The following is a 20,833-nucleotide window of genomic DNA, read 5'->3' on the forward strand; positions in this document are numbered from 1 at the left end:
TCGTAAAACAAATAACTCGTACCATTACTTATAAAACAAAAAAAAAGATATGCTTGATACTCAAGCCTTTGTTCACATTGAACAGAAGAGTTTGAAACTCATTTTTCTAAATGTGATAAGACATTTGAAAATGTCCCCTGAGGAATGCAAAGCAGTATTTCGACAGTCTTGCAACAGATGTCCTTGACCTTGCATACATTTTACACTAACTTCCGGTGAACATATTTTCCATACCATTCGTTCTGTGATTTCGTGCCCGAAAGCGTTTGCACAGGCTCGACCTACACCGGCTTGGAATGCGGTCCATTGAGGCCAAACGCTCCTACATAGCCACGTAGCGCTTTGTCGACAGGCCCTCCATAACCTTACATTCTCGGTGTGCCGCACCGAGAACAAGATAAACATAAATAATTGCACGACCCTTCACGGTGCGTTTCAAGGCGGACAGAACTGGGGTAAAAGAATGCCTTAAACAGCAATCTCGTCGTCGTCGTCGTCGTCGTCTTCGTCGTCTTCCTCGCTGTTGTTTTACTTTTGGATGAGCCTAAATTATAATTCTAAGCCGCCCCGCAGCCCGTGACATTCGTGGCACCCTGCAAGACAGGCACAGTACGCTGCACACTGCCATCACTCGTCCAGCCGGAACCGGCCACTAAACTATGCTGACAGTAAGTTACACTGTCACAGTGCTCTTTCCGGTGGCAATCGTACAATGTTGCCGCGCCCGTAGCGACCGCAAACGGTGCCAGGTTTCAACCCGACCAGGACAAACGCGCTGACTGGCGCGAGTAATTTATGGTCACGGCAAAACCTAACGGTGCTAATACACTGCCCCGAGCCAATTCCGTGTCCTTTCTGTCCTCGCCTGAAATTGACCCGGATGACAATAATTTACTGCACGCTTCCGGCAAACCGGGTGGAAACGGGGGTTGCCGGTGGGTTTTCGAAAAACACGTGCACCAAGAAAGCTGCACATACGTACAGCGACACAAATGACACACTTAAAGCAGCGGAATCTCGGAACCGCAACTCGCAGTCCGCCCACGAACCGGCGTTAAGCGTGTGGTCAACTCAACCGGATGGCACGTTAAAGCCCAACCAGAGCCTTGGTGTACCTCAAAAAGCGGACGGAAGAAAACGTGCCTTGTGGGTGTAAATGCTAATTAATTCCATCCTCGGGAACTGGGACACATTTTGTGGCGATAGGTTTTTCTTGTACCCACCGTGGCCCGGTTTACCTCTGGCGAATGTTGGTCACGGGTGCAACCCATCGGAGTAGGATTTTGTTGCAACGAACAATACCAATAGGTATCGGGGGAAACGAAAGTAAAAAAAAAACGATCGCAAAACATGCACCAGTAAGATTTAGTGCTCGTCGAATGCGAATGACGAAGTAATACGGCCCGAGTGTTTTGTCCGATATATGGACGGTCCGGTTGATGTACGAATGTGACCTGAATAGAAGGAGCTTGACATCGATGTCCAAGAAAACCCCGTTGAACTATGCAACTTGAATTATGCACGGTTGGTTTGAGGAGTTAAAAATAATCAAGACCAGGTTGAAAAGAAAATAGAACATACAAACACCTGTGAGGCATCGAATACAAAGGAAAGCCCAAGAAGCTCCCGCTAAGGCATTACATTCACCAAGTAAAGATCACCTGAAAAAGTGCTACACTGGCGAACAGCTTGTCTTTAAAAGCAACTCAAGGTGAGCAAGAGGATACCGGATGCTATCCCGTCGCCGCCGGGAGCTGATTTGATTTTAATTTCAAAATTTATGGCTGTACTAAAATGTTTACACCAACAATAACACCATCATCGAGGATTGGTCCCACGAGTCCCGATGGTGCCAATCGGGTTTATACATATTTCCTACAAACACTACCAAAAACAACCCATCGGTGTGGTCACAGGTCCAATCCTTAAAAGCAACAAAATGGCCAGCATCGGACGATGGCCTCGTGAGCAGACTATAAAGTGCAATGGATGCGAATGCATCTTTCACGGAAACCTGGACCGTGGTGCCACGATGCCGGCACGTCTTGGCCGGAAAACTGGGACGCCAACAGGGACACCGCCGGTACTTTGACCGTGTTCTCGTGGTCCGCATGTTCGGTTTCGTACCGGTTCACTGTACTGTCGCCCGGCGCCCTGGCTGCCATTCCCGTCCGGTGGCCAGTGACGTGGAAATGGAAATCCAAACGCCACTACGGCAACCTCAGCATTCCCCGAGAAGCTTGCTCCCACGGAGCCCGTGCTTACTTATCTCCCGGGCCGGCATGGGAGACACATAAATTCTAGCGCACCCAAAATGAACCACAAGCTTTCTGCTCATTCTCCAGCAGAGGAAGTTTCGGAAGCGTGCATCTTTGCGCCACGTTGGCTTGGAGTACATCCAGTATATATTGTTTAGGAATGCCTTTTGCATCGTGCCGGGGAAGTTTCGTTACTTGAATCATTCCGGTCTGTTTGCGCATCATCAAATATTCAAATGCTTGCAGTTTTTGAACGACCATTTTTGGAAACGAACGAACGACGAGCGATGCCATATGCATTAAGGATATTTTCTCTCATTTCGACTTAACAACAAGTTCTAGAATACAGTAGCATGAAGTGTTTTGCATGGTTTGTAAAGGAAAGGAAATTCCCTTCAAACGAATAAATATTTTCTACATAGGCAGCAGTTCTCATTAGTTCAATGGATTATCCAAATAAAGAAACGAATGGTCTAACGTTGAGAGCACAGTCGTTTACTCAAATAGTTACGATAGATAGATATAATGTTTACAGAGTTCCAATTCTAACGCAGTTAAATTAAGCTAGATTAGTTTCAAACACATCATATTTCTAGAAGTTTTGTTTCATTTTTAAAAAACAAATAATAAAACAAATTGAACAACATTATACAAAATTTAGAATGGAAACAACTTCTAACATCAATAACGCCCAAAAGCAATCATGGAATGATAAACTGGCAAGAAAAAATTGGATTAAACTGTAGATGGAAAATTTAACACGGTACGACCCACACCAGCAATATTCAATGTGAAAAAAATCAATTTTAGTTTTTCATTATAATTATGTTGCTATTCATCTCATTCAGTCCCTGCCGATATTTTCTTTTAGTTATGTATACCAGAACGCAATAGAAAGCAATTAATCGAAGGACGAAAAGGTCTTTAAGAATCCTTTATTTATAGTTCATTTTGCCATTTATATTCCAGGTGTACTATCTACTTGATTAGAGCAAACGTTCCTGAAAAGTTGATATTTTTTATGTAGCAAAGCACAGATTTAATTTTTAAACCAATGTTAAACCCATCTAGTTTGAGTTTTCTATAATCCCTCCCTTTAGTTCTCGTTAGCAACTTCCTAAATTAAATTATTGCTTACCGGTTACATTAGATTTTTTTCTATCATTAGATTGCTTTTTAACTTACCTTGGAAGCAAAATGAAAAAAAATAACTGTTGAAAAATACTCAATTGGCAAAACCCATGTACCATACTTGCTTAATTAAAACCGAATGATTAGCAATATTACCTGCTAGTGGCATATTTGGCAAAACCCGGGCCAACATGGAAGGGGAGCAAAGCAACAAAATCATCAAGTATCCATTAATCGTACTTGGTTGTAGTGTTTTTTTTTTCTCTTGCCCTCTACGCTAGCCATGGCAAAGATTACGTCCCCTTCGACTACTTTCCCGGGGATAGTGTAGCGAACAATATTGCTGGTCGTTTATAGACGAAAACAGTAGCCTCGGTACCTCCTCACAGACGAGGGAGAGAGAGAGAGAGAGGGACCACCTCTCGTTAGCCTTTTAAGTAGTAATTACTAGCCGGGATGACTGGTGCGAATAGAAGTTGTATAAGTTGATTTCGTTGGTAGATTACAAACGCCGCCAGAGCTCGCAAACGAATCTAGAGTAACGCTCGAGTGGCGTCCTGCCCAAACGTTCGGAGCCGACGCTTTTCGGCTACGGTTCTCGTCCCTTTGCCAAAGTAGTAGCAAGTCGTACGAGGCGGCTTTTCCTTACCTAACTAGTTGGCATAGTTAACCACCACCACCAGTTGGTCGAATCGTCTTTCGTGGGGCAGAGGACAATGTCGTACACTCCGTGAAAGACGCGTGACTAGCACCCTCGACTGACACGCACTCGCCCTGTTATCGTATCTCAGGTGATCAGAGTGACCTCATGGAGTCGCCGGTCGAGTCGATCCTCGCGACACCGATCGCGGCCCGCCGCCGCCAGCCGCCACTGTCGTCCCGCCTGGCCGAGCTGAACGAGGAGCTGCGCACCGAGTCGGCCAGCATGATGATGAACAACTTCACCGTCGACGGCGGCCAGGAACTGGTTAGATAGCCCCAGCAGACCCGCACCGATCGACCACGGCAAGGCGCGGCCATTACGACTGCCGTTCGCAACGAGATCTACTACTGCTATAACCTCTACCGCTTCTACTATTTTTACTACCGTTCTTGCCACTGCTGCTACAGCTCCCGCTGTCACCATTGCTACCACTACTACTACTACTACTACTACTACTTCTACTACTACTATTACTATTACTACTATCATTACTATTGTACGGAAGCATTGAAATTAATATCACCGTTACTAGTGCTTCTCCAGCTACAGTACGTTCCAGTAAAGCACAACAAAGCAAAGAATCAAATACAACTACTGCCTAGTGGCGTCAGCATTGCTTTCTAACATGTGTCCTACCACATACACACAAACACATACACATAAAATGATATCTGTATCGCAGTGCACAATGATCAGCGTCATACCGATAGGGTGTTTTATGTTGTTGGCCCCAAAAGCCGAGCTCAAAGCCTGCTGTGTATAATAGGGGAACGAAATGCGACATCGCCCTGTGTTAGATGTAAATGTGTGCTTCTGTATGGCAACGAGGCGTACGAACGGGCAATGGAACGGTGCATCGATGCCACGATAGGGCGAACAGTTGGCAGGTGTAGCCTTCTCATATCAACACGTCTATCGCAACGTAAGACAGTAGAGAAATCCTCATGGTAGGTGTGTCATGTGTCAATTGACCATCACTCGGCGATCATCATTTTTTAAAACACAAGAAAAACACTCTCATACAAAGACAAAACAAACAAAATTACGGCTAGTGAACATCGACTGCAATAATGAGGATCAGCTAGGGTTTTCAACTCATGCCCAAACCTGTAGGAAGAAAACAAACGTAACTATCACCACTTAGTAGATAGGAGAGTAAAGCAAAAGAGAGGAAAAAATCTCTACATCGTACTACGAATACGTATTTCTGAGAACTTCAATCTTCTAGTGATCAACTCTTTTGTCGTTCGACACTATACATTCCAAGGAGCGTCCTTCTTTTTAACAATTTTGGAAAACGCAAGCCTACTGTTATATCTTTAGTGTGTTGAAGCAGCCAACTTTCTAGCTCTAGTATATGGATTTCTAAGCAAGCTTTTACCTTACTGTGGCACACCGCTGCCATCAGCTCGTTCGTAGACCAATGTTCTTTCCCAATGGATAGCGAAAAGAAGGGGTTCGTCACTTGGATGAACGTGCAACATAAAAATGGCGGAAATAAATTCTTCAAAAACTACCACTAAATAGAAACTAAGCAAGCCTACGTCTTCGAAAAGGAAGCGCCAAAAGGTGAATGAATATTAAAAGGGAAGAAATACATAGGCACAATTAGACATATTCAACCGAAACAATCATAAACTTCAGGAATGATACAAACATGATAAGAAAAAAAATTAACCTAAATCCTTACACAACAAACAAAAAATGACAAAACACACTTAAAACAGAACAGAACGAAAGTAGAAAAATAGACAGGTGAAAATTCAAACCGATTCAAAACGAGCTTCTGTCAACGCATTCATTGTACGAAACTTCACTAACTCCATTTCGCACGGAAGCTGCTTTCCGACGATGCCCTTTACTGAACTGATTTCAAATCACATGGATAGGAGTGAAAAATGTTGAACTCTTCTTATTTTCTCTACTTGGTTTGCCTTCCGCTGCCCAGTTCTGCAGGGGTTCGTGAGCGATGCACTGAATTTTTTAATGTGAAAAGTATTGCTAACGCTACCGGAAAGACTAAATTGTAAACAAACAAAATTTTTAGGAATGTTCAGCTTTACGTGTACTTGCCGGACTATGGAAACGATAAGCAATCAAAATGAATAAGAAAAAAACTACATATTTAATAGAAAAAAACGGATAGAAGTGTACACAATACATTGGAGAAGACTGCTACGCTTCAAGCGCTAGGCTAAATTAACCGATCGAAATGCAAACGAAAACCATATAACGCAGTTCGATAATAAGTGCGGCATATTTGATGTTGTAGACAAGCTTATGCAATGTGAGCAGGCAGTGTTTGGAAGAACTGAAATAAGAAACTGTTGATGGTATAGATGGAATAATACCTTTTTACACACAAGTGACACCGTCCAAAAGTGCAGATTATTCAAAATCACCTTTCGTTACAATGCATTGGGGTTTAGTCATATGACCTTCCGTACGATCATGTTCAAGGCGTGAACATGGTCTATTATGTTTATATGTTTAAATTTGGTCAATTTACATGAGACATTTACTTAGAAGCTAATTATTTTCAACTAAAGCACGTATCGTTAAATCAAACTATAGAATCAATTGCTTAATAGTCCAATACTATTTTCCTAAGTTCATGAACACCTTGTCCACATTAACATAAGATAATGCAGATACAAAATTTTAAATAGCTTGACATACTTTTACACACACTCAGTGCTTTCTAATCCACTTGACCAGTTCTATAGGAAAACTAAACTAAGTCAATCAATGTTCTTTCGCTTTTATAAACTAGCCTATAAGCTACTACTGGTAACGTACACTTTTAACTCCATGCATCTTAAAAATATCTTCATCTCCGTCATGCTGCTCACTAAATATGTGACATGTGTTGCACTGTGTTAAAATTGGTTCATTATTTTCCCTTGGAGCGTTTTACCAATGCGTTGAAGCATAAGACAATGTTAAAAAAGGATCGATGTGCTTTATATTTCCGTGGGAAAACAAAAATCAGCTGCCCGTGTAGAGAACAAAAAACCCATTCGTTAGTACTGTTGTGTTGTTGTTTGTAGAAAATGTAAACGGGAATATTAGAGAAATGTTCGACAAAATCAAATTGCGTCACGTTCATCCGCTTGGTTACGACCGTTGTTGTACGTTGTAGGGCTGTTGATAATTTGTGAACTCATTTTAACTCACGTAGCGGTACAAGAGCAGAGCAAAAAGTCGTTGAAATAAAATAAATCGAATAAAATCCGTGAACCAGTTTTGAGAAGAAAACAAAACCGTAAACCCAAACGAAGAAATGATTTGCCTTCCGTTTCGATTACTTGTTTTGTCTGCAGCAAAACTCATTGAGCAAACAGGGCTCATTTTGTGCGGTAGCAAACCTCTTGTGAAAATCTTCTGCAGAAAAAAAAACATCGCAAACGTAATATACATCAAAGAGTATGTTAATTTGTTCTGTGTCGAGTGCTTATGTTTTTTTTAAATTTCCTTTGTAAGTGAATGTTTCCGTGAACTTTCTTTATCCTACCGAATGGCGATTATTGTAGGGTGATGGTTGTTGTGAAATTTGGTGTGTGTGTAATTTTTCTCCCTTTTTTATTGTAGTGTTTTCCTTTGTAAGTGAATATTTTAATTTTATGTGCCATTTAATCGACAGCAAATCGTTCAATCCGAAAACGATCCTAACTTCACTAAAAAATTAAAGCTCTACAAAATTCTTGAAATACTGCACATAAACACACTTACACTTTACCATTCTTTTGTTTGGAAAATTTTTCGTGTGACACAAAAGATTACGCTGATGAGTTTTGCTTCAAATGCCTCCGTTCTAACAGTTCTAATCCAATTTAATTCTTGGCTGGCGGAAGATGCTACATATCTATGCGCACATTTAAATCACAATAGCAAGGAAACAATGCAGTAAAGCGTGTCATCTGACAAATTGGTTTGGTTTAAATAATACGTAATATAAAATAAGAGGGTGATAAAGGATCATTTTTCTTTATAGTGGTTTAGTTTGATGTGACGATATTTGTAACGCACCGTAACGCGTTGTAGTGAAACCCACGAAGCTTTCATCGATGTGATGAGCATTTTTCATCGATTAATCATAGTAACGCTTCTTGATCGAGAGCACGTTACTGTGACAACCCGATGATGTAATGACAATCGGCATCGATCAAAGACGCTCGGGAGATAGGCCGGAATTAGCCGAACGAAAACCAAGTGTTTCCAGTGCGCCCAGTGGGGAGTCCATTTCCCGTGTGCATCCTATTCACGATCATTTTTTCAAATTTTTCCCTCCATTCTTCCACCAACTCCACCGCAGGGCATAATCTGTCGGTAGCGGACGAACACAGCACGGAGGAGGGCGATTCGGTCAGTGGTGGCCGCAACCCGGCCATGACCGGTGCTGGGTGCTACAAAAACTACAAACATTCCGCCGGTTCCCGGAAACGTCTCAACTCCCAGGTGAGCATCAGGCGCTGGAAAGTGTGGGTGAACAATTGCAGGACATTATTTCGCTGACCGGATTCCGCCACGAGAAGGGTTCTGCTCAACTCGCACACAATTTCGATGATTCGTTTCCGCAGAATGATAGCTTCTCCCAGCCGCTGGGGGCCCCGCTCGATGCAGAGGCCGCTCCACCGTACAGCCCCTCGATGCAGCACCACAACATGATGATCGACATGGACGAGAACGAGGAACAGCAGCTGATCATCCAGGAAACGCCGCACCACGAGCCACCGATCATGATGGCCACCCGAGCGGTATGTTGTTCTCCTGCCCCGACTTCCCGCCTTTCTTTTTTCTTGCTCGCTCGTCACACATCTACCCCAGTGTTTTTTTTTTTTTGTAGCGCCGAACCCGGGTTCGGTCAACGTGACTATTAATTTCTCTTTGGTTAACTCTTTCCTTTTTGATTTTGCTACCATCAAGCTTCTCGCTCCTTCTCCTCCATCAACTAGCAGCGTTTCAGTTCTGCCATCATCCGCATCTATTTGCGCCCTTTGTTTCCGTTACCTCTTTGCCGTGCTTTACTGACAATTCTATTCGATGTTTGCCGTTGTGTTTACCGTTATGCATTTCGCCCGAGTTTATTTCCGTTTGGTTACCTACAACCTCTTCAAAACACACTTACAATTTTATAAACAAAAAATAAACAAAAATTCGTTCAAAATTATGCTCGCCCTTCAAAGCCAAAACTTTCAGCAACCAGAACCAGATCTGTTGTGCTTGTGCTTTTTGATTGGATATTGGAAACTGAATTCGAACAGGGGTACAAACACCATGTTTCTCTATTGAGTTCCAGCCCGTAGCTCACCATCTTCCTCCACAACAGCGTTGTATTGTGGTGGAATGCGTTTGACGTAGGATATATTTCCTTACTAGCCAAACCAAAACAAAAACAAAGGGAAGGAAATTGTTAAACCACAATTCGATGGCTGTGATTTATTTCTGTTTATTTCCCAGCAGACCAGCGCAACTTTGCTTCAATCTTCCTCCAAGTCTATGTTATCCATACTGTCATCAATTTTGTTTTTGTGTGCTGTAAACTGTAAATAAATGACGACCTATCAACTCCTCCTTCCGATCGAACTTTTTTTTTCTAGTACTACAACAATCAATGGAGTCACGAGGTATTACTAATGAAACTAACATCTACAGCAATTTTGTTATGCTCAAGTCGCAGTGCTGGCATTGGCGAGGAATACTCTCTCTATATTTCTCGCCCTTTATTTTGATCTATCTGTCTTACAAACTTCACACACACTTTTTTTTCCTTGATTTACACACTATTGCTAGTAGCCTCGCGTAGTGCAGAAACGATTAAAATCTGACAGAAAAATGCCCAAATATGCATGAAGCTCAATCATAATGCACTTGCTAAAAATTACCAATGGATTTGTTTTTAAACAACACCTTCTCCGATGATGAATCGAGGTTGGGATTCATATTTATCCAACAAAACACCAATCAGGCCGATGCTTATTTACGGTATTTTGAAAAAATGAAACCATACGCGATATTAAGTACAATATTTAAAAAATAGTATGAGTATGAATCTTTGAAGTTTTTTTTCAAAATTTTATTCTGTTTTTGTTTTTTTTTTTGAGACGAAGTGTTGTGTATAGCTCAAGCTTTTTTGAAACACACGCAGTCTTACACCACAGTTACGCGGTTCATCAAGAATCTTATCTCATCAAGAGCGCACTAATGATATTGACTGTACGCTTATGCTTGCCTTTAATGTTTTATAACTGCCAGTTTGTCTCTGCTATGCATTGATAATTTATTTCGTTTTTAAACTCTATTTCTCATGTTACTTTTATGAATTCAGATTTTCCACTGTCTTAAGCATGACTTTCAACTTATTGCATGGTTTTAATTATGGTTCACTTGTACATATACTGACTGTAAAATGCCCAATTCTATATTTAAGCTTTTCGAACGGGCTGTTCATGTTTAATAAATAAAGGTTCTATCATAAACTCCACCAGTTTATTGCTTTGGTGGAGACGCCTGGTGTATTGTATGGAGGCGCCTCGTATTTCACATGGAGACGCATGGTGGATTACATTTAACTGTCAACTAATGATCCCTTGGAGCAGTATTTCTTTGGAAAATCAGTTGAATTACGAACTGCTGTATGAAATATTTTTAAAAAAATACTTATCTTCTAATTCGTTCACTTGTTTAATGCTCTTATTTTTTAACAACTTTTGTTTAACTAAAATGTTCACCCTTCTTGCATCATTTTCTATAAATGTAACTATGTTTATGATGTCCACTTTATCTAAAGTCACAATTCTCAGATAGTTTTTTTTCTCAAAAAGCAATGTAATTTCACGTGAACTGTTCGTTATTGTATAAAGTTTTATTTTGATAGCATTATTTTCCTACTAACTTACAACAAGAACCTCGCAAACGACGGCGAAAAACAAACCAGATCAAGCTCATCCCTACAAAATCCCCCTGTTTGTTCCGTTTTCGTTTGCGATTGCGTCCCCCAATATAACCCATCGGACTCGTTCTAGGAAGTAGAAGAACTACGGCGACAGGTTGCACTAGAAACGTCCTCCACCAGTAAGCGGGACAAATCCGATACCGAACTGCCATCCGAGTTTGAGTGTTGCTTTTGCACGTCAAAGGTACATTGATTTCGTTCCCTCGTGTTCAGTAGTCTACCGCCATTCGTTTCCTTGGTTTTTTTTTTAATTTTTCCCATCCGTTCCGTAAGTCAATAAAATGGTGCCCGTTGCTTGAACAACCATCGAATAAACCCACCCCCAACCGGTGGCCCATAAAAGATGTAAAAAGTGGAAGAACCGCAATAATTCCGAGTAAACCAAAGACGCACACGAAACGCACCGTAACGGTCGACCGCCAACGTCTAGTGTGAGATCAAGCTTCGATGCACGAACGCTTCAATCGCGCACACAAATGAAACCATCAACTGTTGACGGCTGACAGTTCGATCGTGCCAATAAATGAAGAAAATAATATAACAGGTGTAGCAAGCATCCAGCGTCAGGCTTTTGCTTCGGTTAAAGCATTTTTGGGGCGCAGCCAAAATATTACACCCGCCCAATAGGGCGAGCAAAGCGGAGTGCGGATAATTTGTAGCCAATTTCACATCTTCACTGACTTCTTCTCTCACACATACACACATACAAACACACAATTCCCAGCCCCACCGAACCCCTAATGCCTCCACACGGAGTGTTCTTTGTGTGCGTTTGTCGTAGGACATCCCTGCACTGTCGATTTTTCCACCTTCCATTGGAACCACACAGAACTCTTCCAGAGCCTTCGACCGAGTCCATTAGCTTACGTCTTTTGTGTCCTACTGGATGCCCACATTAGCACGGATGACTTAAATCACTTCCTGCCCTTCGACCACACCGCACCGCACGGCTGTCGCACGAAAGATCGTTTACGATGCTCCGTCACTGCTCGCGCCAGGCCATGGTCGTGGTCTTTCCGAAAATACGTACACATCTCCCAGGCCCTGGCGAACGCAAAACAAAACCACCAGCGATAAAAATGGCACCACCTCCTGACGTCACGTGGGGCTCTATTTATTTCCCCCGATAAGCCGCACTCCCGGGCTGCTACACCGGGCTATCTGACTACGCACATCCTTACACCCACGTGCCACCGCTTCCGGCGATCGGAGTGTTATTTCGTTTTATTCCGTTCCGTTTCGTTCGCATTCCGGTGTGATTCGAAAGCTCGCCTCCCACCATTCGCGCATCGTAGGTGTGCATAAGCGTTTGAGGTGCGAAATGTATGAAGAGGGGAGGGGAGGGGTAAGGTGCACGGGGAGATAGAGAAACCAAATTACCACGCTATTAGCATAAATTGATGTTATAATTTTCCCGCCCTAATAGACACGGTGCGGGCTACTTCCTCATCGTGGCACCTTTTCGCACCCGGAAAGCACCGCCCAAAACACCCTTCCCACGGTCGACCCTCTCCACTCGGCCGATGTCCTGGCCTCGGCCAATTAAGAATGACAACCAACAACCAGGCACCAGGAAATAGGAATGAAGACAAAAGAACACCCGAACACCGTCCGCGTGCGCACACCGATCGAGACGAGAGGGAAAAGTTCGGCATTTAAAACCATTTTGGGACCATTTAGATTTTAACCAGCGAACCCCGAGGACTGGAAGGCAAGCACCGAGGGTGGCTTTTAGTGTTTTTATTTGTTGTGTCGTTTCTCAACGCACCCTCCCATCCTTCCGGCATTGCCGAGAGGTCCTACGGTTAGGCAAACTATCAAACGCCAGATTGCAGGTCTTTCCAAGACAGCGGAAGCGAACCGGTCCTAAAACGTTGCTGTCATGCTGTCCGCCTGTCAGCTACTTGGGCCGGTGATTGAGTGTCACTGTCTTGTTCTAAAATAAAGACTCCAATTATCGACCGGGTTGCGTTTTTCGAACGAGGACTACCTTTTGTCATTTGAGTGAGTTACGAAGGAGAAGCTCCTCAAACCAAAGCTATTCTGACCTCCAAAAAGGGATTCCGGTTTGGTTAGTTTAGGAAAACCTCACCTGGTGGAACGGAAATACAACCGATAATTGAAGTGGTTTTCTTCCGATTAGGACAGCACGAGTTTTTGGGTACCGAACTAAACCATCTTGCTCGATGTAAGCGGTCAATGAAGATAGTAAAATAAACATCTATTTCATTGGTGTTTGTTTAAATTTTTCTAACGCATTGAACACATATCAAAACGAAATATTTGCAACGAACCATTTGCTGGGATTTGAGCAAGTTTCCCGTTTAAAAACCACACTTCCCGTTACTACAATTTTGCAATGAAAGATAAATTTAGTTGGCGACTTTTCCTTCTTTGAGAAAGATAAAATTGAAATTTACAATTATATGATGTGTTCAAATAACCTGATAGAAGTGGTAAATATTCTGAAAAGTTGTTGTAAGACTGGGTTTTGTTCCAAGTATATTTATTGAATGCAGTTACCTCATTTAGAACTGCTGCTACAGGGAATAAAACGAAAAAAGTTAACACGAAACTCTTAGATTTTCACATTAATGTAATGATGAAAATTATACGCCATATCCACAAATGTTTGTAAATGTTTTCCATTTACTTATAGTTTGACACTTCCAAGCTCATTAACTTGTACGTTACTACTTGGTGTACATGCTTTAAAATTCTAGAACTTTTGTTCCTCGATAAAAGCACATTAAGGTTAAAATATTTTTCAACAGTCAATCGTATCTCCCCATCGTAAAATAAGCTTTCGCTTGTGTGCTCTGTGCAAACACTTGAAGTCTTTCAATAACCCCGCAACGCTAGTTTCTGCTTCTTGGAAGTCTTGTCCACCCCAACCGAACGCACACAACCACACGCACATACTCACCCACACTCGGTACAATAACATTTCATCTATACACCATACATCACTTAGCGCGCGTGTTTTGTGTTTGATTTTGACTGTTAACAAGTGTCATTGGATATGATTGGTTTTTCTTCTTTTCATTCAATTGTGTTTGATCGCATCGTTTGATTGCTTGTTTTCGGTGGCTTTTTCTTTTCTATTGATATGTGTATTCCTGCTGAAACTGCAATGTTTTTCTTTTTGTATTTTTCTTTTCTTTGTTTCCGTTCTTCTTCGATCTTCACCAAAACATCCGCACACATGCATACATACGCATACACACGCATACACACACACACTTATTTCCTCGTTGGTATTTTCAACCCTGTGTTGGGGCACATTTCGTCCACGTTTTCACGTTTGTCCACGCCGACGACACGCCATACAAAAACTACACTCACAGTACTACGATTGCGACTACGACGCGGCACCACACTCGCATTACAACACGCCCAAAATACCGTACCGCCCACACCACCATCTACCGCAGTACACTCAACCGAGCCCATCGTACCACCTTACCACTAATTTCCAGCGCCCGCAGGAATGCCGCAGCGAGTGCGTTAAGCCGCTGCGCTCGAAAAGCGTATGACAGTTGCTGCAAACCCTGCGCCCCTCCCGCTCCTGTGCCCACGGGTGGGAGGGGCGTGCCGGGGGCACCGAGCGGGGGGAGGAGAAGGAAATAGAGCTGTGAGGTGGGGCACGCCGGCAGGAGCGCCGTCCAGCGTCGACTCCCCGTACGTCGAGCTCGAATGTACGGTGATGCAAACATATCAACGAGGTGGAACTGATGGAAAACATGAAACTGCTGGAAAAATGGAAGGAAAAACACTTGCCGTATAACACCTTCGCCTCGTCGATCTCCCAATTTTGCTCCCCCTCTCTCTCTCTCACTTTCTCTCTACCTCCGTCCCTCCTTTCGCTACGTGTATCTGCCTCGTATGACGAGTTGATCGAATCGCGAGGTCCATGCGGTCGAAAGACGATCCTCTGGTTGACAACGCGTCGATCGATCTTCCGATCGACGTTGACACAAGAATAAAATTTCCCATCGAGATACGAGGGGTCAGAGATGCTGCAGGTGAGTTCTTCGGACACTCCGCGAGATTCCGTTCCGTTTGCTGTCCTCCCGTTTTTTTTGTACCACCGCTACAAACGCTTTACACTGTCGATCCCTTCGTATCCCTTTTGTATCCCTTCGTTCTACTGCCGCTTAACCGGAGTCCCCTGTCGAAGCTCTAACAGCTTTTCTTGCCACACTAACCACTAACCAGCTAGGGTTTGCCTGTTGTTTGACGCAAAGGAACATCCAACTCGACAACATCAAAACAAACGAGAGGGAGGGAGATTATACAGGAACAACGACTCACTTATCACCGCCACAGCAGCCACACAGTTTTCTTGTGTGTTTTCAGTTTTCTTTTGTCAATGATTTTTCACCTCAACAAGACACTTTCCCTTGCTCTCTCTCTCTCCATCTCTTTCTTTCTCTCTTTGTTTCTCAAGCGGGGATCCTGAGTTAAATGGCGAAAAAGTTAACTCCTTTTATTTCAGGTTTTTTAATAATAGGTTCTAATTTTAAGAATTTCTACTAAATTTCGAAAAACAATTCAATTACGTTTATGACTCCTTTACTGATTTCTTAATCAAATCCTGAAAAACAATTTGTGGAGTAGCTAGCAGTAAACTTTTTTGTTCCGTTCACCTTTCACTAGATTTTAAAAGAGGGAGCATATTTTTTAGTACATTTTATTTAAAGCTTTTTTTGTTAGAAACCATCATTTCTTCAAATAGAGTCGAGAATTTCCATATAACTCGATAGATTCTACATGATACAGAAAATATACTTTAAAGTTTTCTATGGAATTATTAGTGGTTTAATATTTAAATGGAAATCAATCGGTTTAACTTGGACGGCTGGAAACTTTTGAAAGGCAATGATTTTTACAACCTACTGGAATCTACATCTAAATTCTTATTTTTGCTTTCTAGCCATTCAGTTCAGGACCCTCCTTCACTATCGTTCGTCCGTTTTGTGTGTTGCTTGTGGTGTTGCTTTCTTCGAGCCGGCCGGTTAACGATGCAATTCTTTTAACATCTGGAAAGCTCGCTTTTTCAATGTGGCGGAACATGAAGCCTGTTCCGGCTAATATCTTCGCCATTCGGTGTGTCTTTTTGTGCTTCCACAATCTCTCACGTCGCTGTAGGGCAACGGTTATCCAACCGTATTTGTTTCTTCTACAACTTTTTCAAATGGTCCTATTCGAACAGCTCTTACTGGTAAAAACAACAACAGGAGCATTACTACGTCCTTTCCTTACAATTTCTTTTTCGAACGATGAATATTTCTACCAAAACGAAAACTGTAATTCGCATGTGTTCCCGTAAACACACACACACACACAGATTCTGTTGGATAGAAAAATGATAACAAAAAACATCACCACTTTGTTCGACGACCCTCCAAAAGAACAAACAGGCACAGCGTACAAGACAAAGCGTTTAGGGTTTTTCCAGATAAACATTGCGTTCTTCGGCAAATGTGCAGCCTGTCACCCTTTTCCTGGGCCATCTGACCCGCTTCCACCCGCGGGATCTTCATCACCTCGCACAAAAGCCACGCTGGATGGATGATCAATAAATTCTGTTTCATCTTTAGCTCCGTGCGTGGGCCCAAAAATTCACCCCAAAATAAATAAAATAATCAAAACAGGAAAAACCAGGTCGTCCCGAAATCGAACGCAGACAGCTGGCGTCGACAAAGCGAAAGGGTCCAGCTTGTCGAGAAGTTTGCGGCACTAGAAAAAGTAAAATGAAACTGAACAACACGGGCAAGAAGGTTCTGTGCAGCAGGATAGCGGAATGTGCTCTTCATCTTTTTGGTTCTATAAAAACGCACACCCTTATATGCAATGAAATGATATATTACGTACCAGTTCGTATCAGGTGGAACGGGGTGAGCTGCTCGTTGACTGTACAATCGTTCCCTGAACCTGCGTATGTATGATGAACAATTCATCTACTTCAGAAACGCTCGTCCAGTTGAGCCGTAGAAAAATGGATGCCACTGAAAAGGAGCAAACAGCCACTACACAACGGCATGGAGAGCAATCCCCCTTTGGGGGGAGACACAGGCGACGCGCGTAACAGTAAATATGATCCATAAATAACTGATTGTTGACTAAAGTTACTCCCAACGCACGAAGCACTTTCGAGCTTTCTTTCGAACGGTGTACATAACCAAAAAGACAAATCAACGCTCCTTCAGGGGCGGTTCGGGAAAGTTCTCGCGTATCTCACGTATCGCTCCATCGAGGGGGGGGGGAGGATAAAACAAACACCGACCACAATGGCAAAGGGTGGGGGAATGTGTACCAGGAAACCAGGAGGGACCTTCACGCGCTAGACACACTAACAGCTAGATAAAATATGACGTCAGCGGAACCAGGCGCCGGCGGCAAACTCCGGCCAAGGCGCTCGAAGGATATGTATTTATTGCCCTTTGATACAATTCAAAAACAACCGCCTCGGGGCTCATCCCGTTTCGGTAGCGGCAGCCGCATCTCAAGCAGGGAAACCCCAATTCTCTTTTCTATTCGATCGTTGTTTTCCTCTCGAAGACGAATGATGAAAATGTTGTTGTTTAGTGCTTCTTATTCATTTCACTGATTGGAGCCTAAGTTAGCTGGGGGAAACCATTTTGTTGTGCTATCAGGCGGGGATAGGAAGAACGGTGGTGGGTTTCTCTTTTATTGAACCAGAGTTTTTCCAACACTCTGCAAAGTGGAAAAATAGCAATTGATAAGCAACTGTTTAACTTAGGGCGTAGAGATAATTCCTTTACATAGAGTGAATGTCTGTTGTTTTCGTTCGCCAACATGTTTAGAATATGTACGTTCAACGACACTGTAGCCAACATAAAACCGTTGATGCCCAAAGTAAACTTGAAACAGATTTCATGTTTGGCAACCTGGTTCGACGTTAAAGTAGCTCCATTCCACAGTCAACCTGTTTTTAAGAAAATCTATTAAAAAATATGTATAGAAAATTCTATTTCAATATTGCTCGACGACCTTAAAATTAATCCCTTCCACCTTCTCTGTATATCGTGTACAAAGCCGTAACATTAATAATGTACAAAACCTGTGTGAAAATAAAACACCTCATTTACACAGCAAAATTAGCGTTAACATGCTGTAAATATATGTAGTATATCTCCTTCTTATCCAACACATACCCCTTTTCCTTTCGTGTAGGAAGGTAATATCCATTTTGCCTCTCGTAAGAAAATTGAAAGAAGACATAATACACACCGCTACAAAGTATCCGCTTACCAAATCCGCTCTGTAGATACTAACCCTTTGCACTCGAACCCGTTTTTGAGCGAACCGTGCACCAGTTCGAGACATTTCATATTAATTTCATGTCATCAACTTAGTCTGTTTGATTCTTTATTTCAATCAAGATTGTTGATTGGATATGCTATATGAATAAAAGTAAATCTTCTGTAAAATCAATAACAATACTACATTTCATCGGTGGGTTCTCTTATATGCATCAAACCAAAAATTTGTTTATCTATTAAATCGATTAAAATACTCTCGAGTGCAGAGGGTTTAAATATAAAATAAAAAAAAATCACTACCAACGGCCGGTGCCTGTCATTTTGATTTAGCCCTCTTCTACCCCACCACTTTTTTGTACATGTCTCAAATGTTTTCGTGTGCGTCTTTGTGCGAGCGTGTGCTGCGTTTAGAATAGTTTTGTTTTTTGCCATTTTTCTCTTCCTTATTGGATTGTTTTTGATTTTTGCGCCATTGTCCTGCGCGATCTACGGCATACAGGACCCTCCTCCCAGGGAGTTCAAACGGATCGAAGGAAACCATGTGTGTTCTGTCTTGTTTTACACATTGTTTGTGCGATCGCCACACGCCACTCCCTCTGTTGATAGGCCGTCTCGCTTCCCTTTGGCTTTCGAATGAAAGAGCGAAAGAGAACGGGAAGCGACGGCCGTGTGTGTGTGTGCATCTTTGTGTGTGCTTGAAATAATAGTTTTAAACGTTCAAAAGCGAAACTATCACGTGTACGAACCAATTTGGAGAATATTTAAATTTGAATACAGCAACTGAAGCAAGATAGTTGTGGAATTAATCAAGTTTAACTTTCATTTAAAAATAATCTTAAATTTGTCGTGATAGTTTTCTTGTTTGTTATGAAACGAAGGAAGATCAAAATTCGCTCCATAGCATGCAACTAACCGGGCTTTCTTTTTTTGTTCCCCTACGATGACTATCGTTTCGCGTGTACGATCAATCGACAGGAGTACAAAGAGTTCATCGATGCCGAGGGTCTGATGCCGCTTCCAACGTCCGACTTCCACACGACCGTCTGCCTGGAGATGCGCATGATGAAGAACAGCGTGAACAGCAACTGCGTCGTCCCGCCGATGCAGTTCGGCCCCAGTACCATCTCCTACCCCTATCCCTACATGGACACCCCCATCAAGCACGCGAACGCCGGGAACACGGGCAGCCCGGCGGGGGCGGCGGCGATGGCGGGGTCAGCGGGGCCAACCGGCAACGGAAGCAGCGGCAACGGTGGCAGCAACGGTGCCGGCGGACCGGTCGGCACCTTCATCAACAGCAACAGCAACAATGGCGACCTGGCGAGCGTCGACAGCTCAGACACGTACGCCAGCTGTCAAACGCACCCATTCCTGTCGCAGGCCGACCTGACGTCCGATATTGTAGATATGTCATTCGATTTAGATACGCTAGATACGAACAATTTGTACATAAACCCGCTGGAGAAGGACCCGCAGAATCAGCAGCAGAAGCAACAGCACCAGCAGCAGATGCTCCAGCTGCAGCAGAGGCCAGGGGCGCCCGGTGCGCCACCGGCGGTGAGGTCGCAGGTGAAGAAGAGTGCTTCCGGGGACACGGCGCTGCGCAGTCTCGGCGCGAGCCCGATGGACGACGAGTACCGGCAGTTCCAGACCGCGTTCGACTCCGCGGACCGGGGCAGCCACGTCAGCCTGAACGAGACGCCGGTGCCGAAGCATCGCAAGACGCGCTTCCAGCAGAGTGCGGCCTCGGCGGCCCTGGTGGCGGCCGCCGCCCGGCCCAAGACACGCTTCGAGAACCTCAAGTCGTCGCTCGAGAGTCTCGAGGACAGCTCGGCAGCGGCGGCGTCGTCCGTGCCGGGTAGCTCGAATGGGACGAAAAAATCCCGCCGCTCGTCGTTCATGCCCGCCAAGAGTCTCGCCTCGGCCACCAAGCTGATCAACCAGCATCTGTTCGGCATTCCGAATCCAGCACCGAAAGGTAAGCGGTCGCATTTACTTCCGCCCGCTTATCGAAGACTCGGATCGAGGAGAGGATTTTCGGAACTATCCAATATTTGAGCTTTCAAAAACACACTCACTCAAATGATCCGAAAACTTCAACTCGATCCTACACAACATTTTTTTTTTTTCATTTTCTCCTCTAACACATCCTACGCCATCTAAACACTGTTCCTCCAACACACCACTCTACTCAGCACACTGAACACGAGCTGAAACTGGCATCGCCTGTACTCTTCATACCTAACAAAACACACACCTTTTAAAACACACAACAAACTTAACACAAACAACACAAAGGACGGTTGCAAATGTAACCGAACGAAATACATTTCCATCCTGTCCCAACCCCATTGCAACCGTCCAACGCCACTTCAAAAGCTTTACACACGTTCAACAAACGTTTCGTTTTGATGTTATCGGTATTTTTATGTGCTCTATGTCATGTTTGACTACTTTTCTTTTTGTTCATCATCATTTCGCCATTTGCTATGAAGTC

The 20,833-nt window shown here is 43.4% G+C and overlaps 1 protein-coding gene across 1 annotated transcript in view; it reads left to right on the forward strand.

The window, feature by feature from the left end:
• The window catches only part of LOC131261989 (potassium voltage-gated channel protein Shab), a 39,396-nt gene that overhangs the window by 16,144 nt on the left and 2,419 nt on the right, over window positions 1-20,833 (forward strand). Inside the window, 5 exon segments of the mRNA XM_058263876.1 lie at window positions 8,408-8,550; window positions 8,673-8,849; window positions 9,693-9,719; window positions 11,118-11,231; window positions 19,312-20,314. Of these exon segments, the coding sequence (XP_058119859.1) occupies window positions 8,408-8,550; window positions 8,673-8,849; window positions 9,693-9,719; window positions 11,118-11,231; window positions 19,312-20,314 (1,464 nt within the window).

This window comes from Anopheles coustani, chromosome 2 (genome assembly GCF_943734705.1).
Source record: "Anopheles coustani chromosome 2, idAnoCousDA_361_x.2, whole genome shotgun sequence".
In the NCBI taxonomy this organism is placed as follows: Eukaryota; Metazoa; Arthropoda; class Insecta; order Diptera; family Culicidae; genus Anopheles; species Anopheles coustani.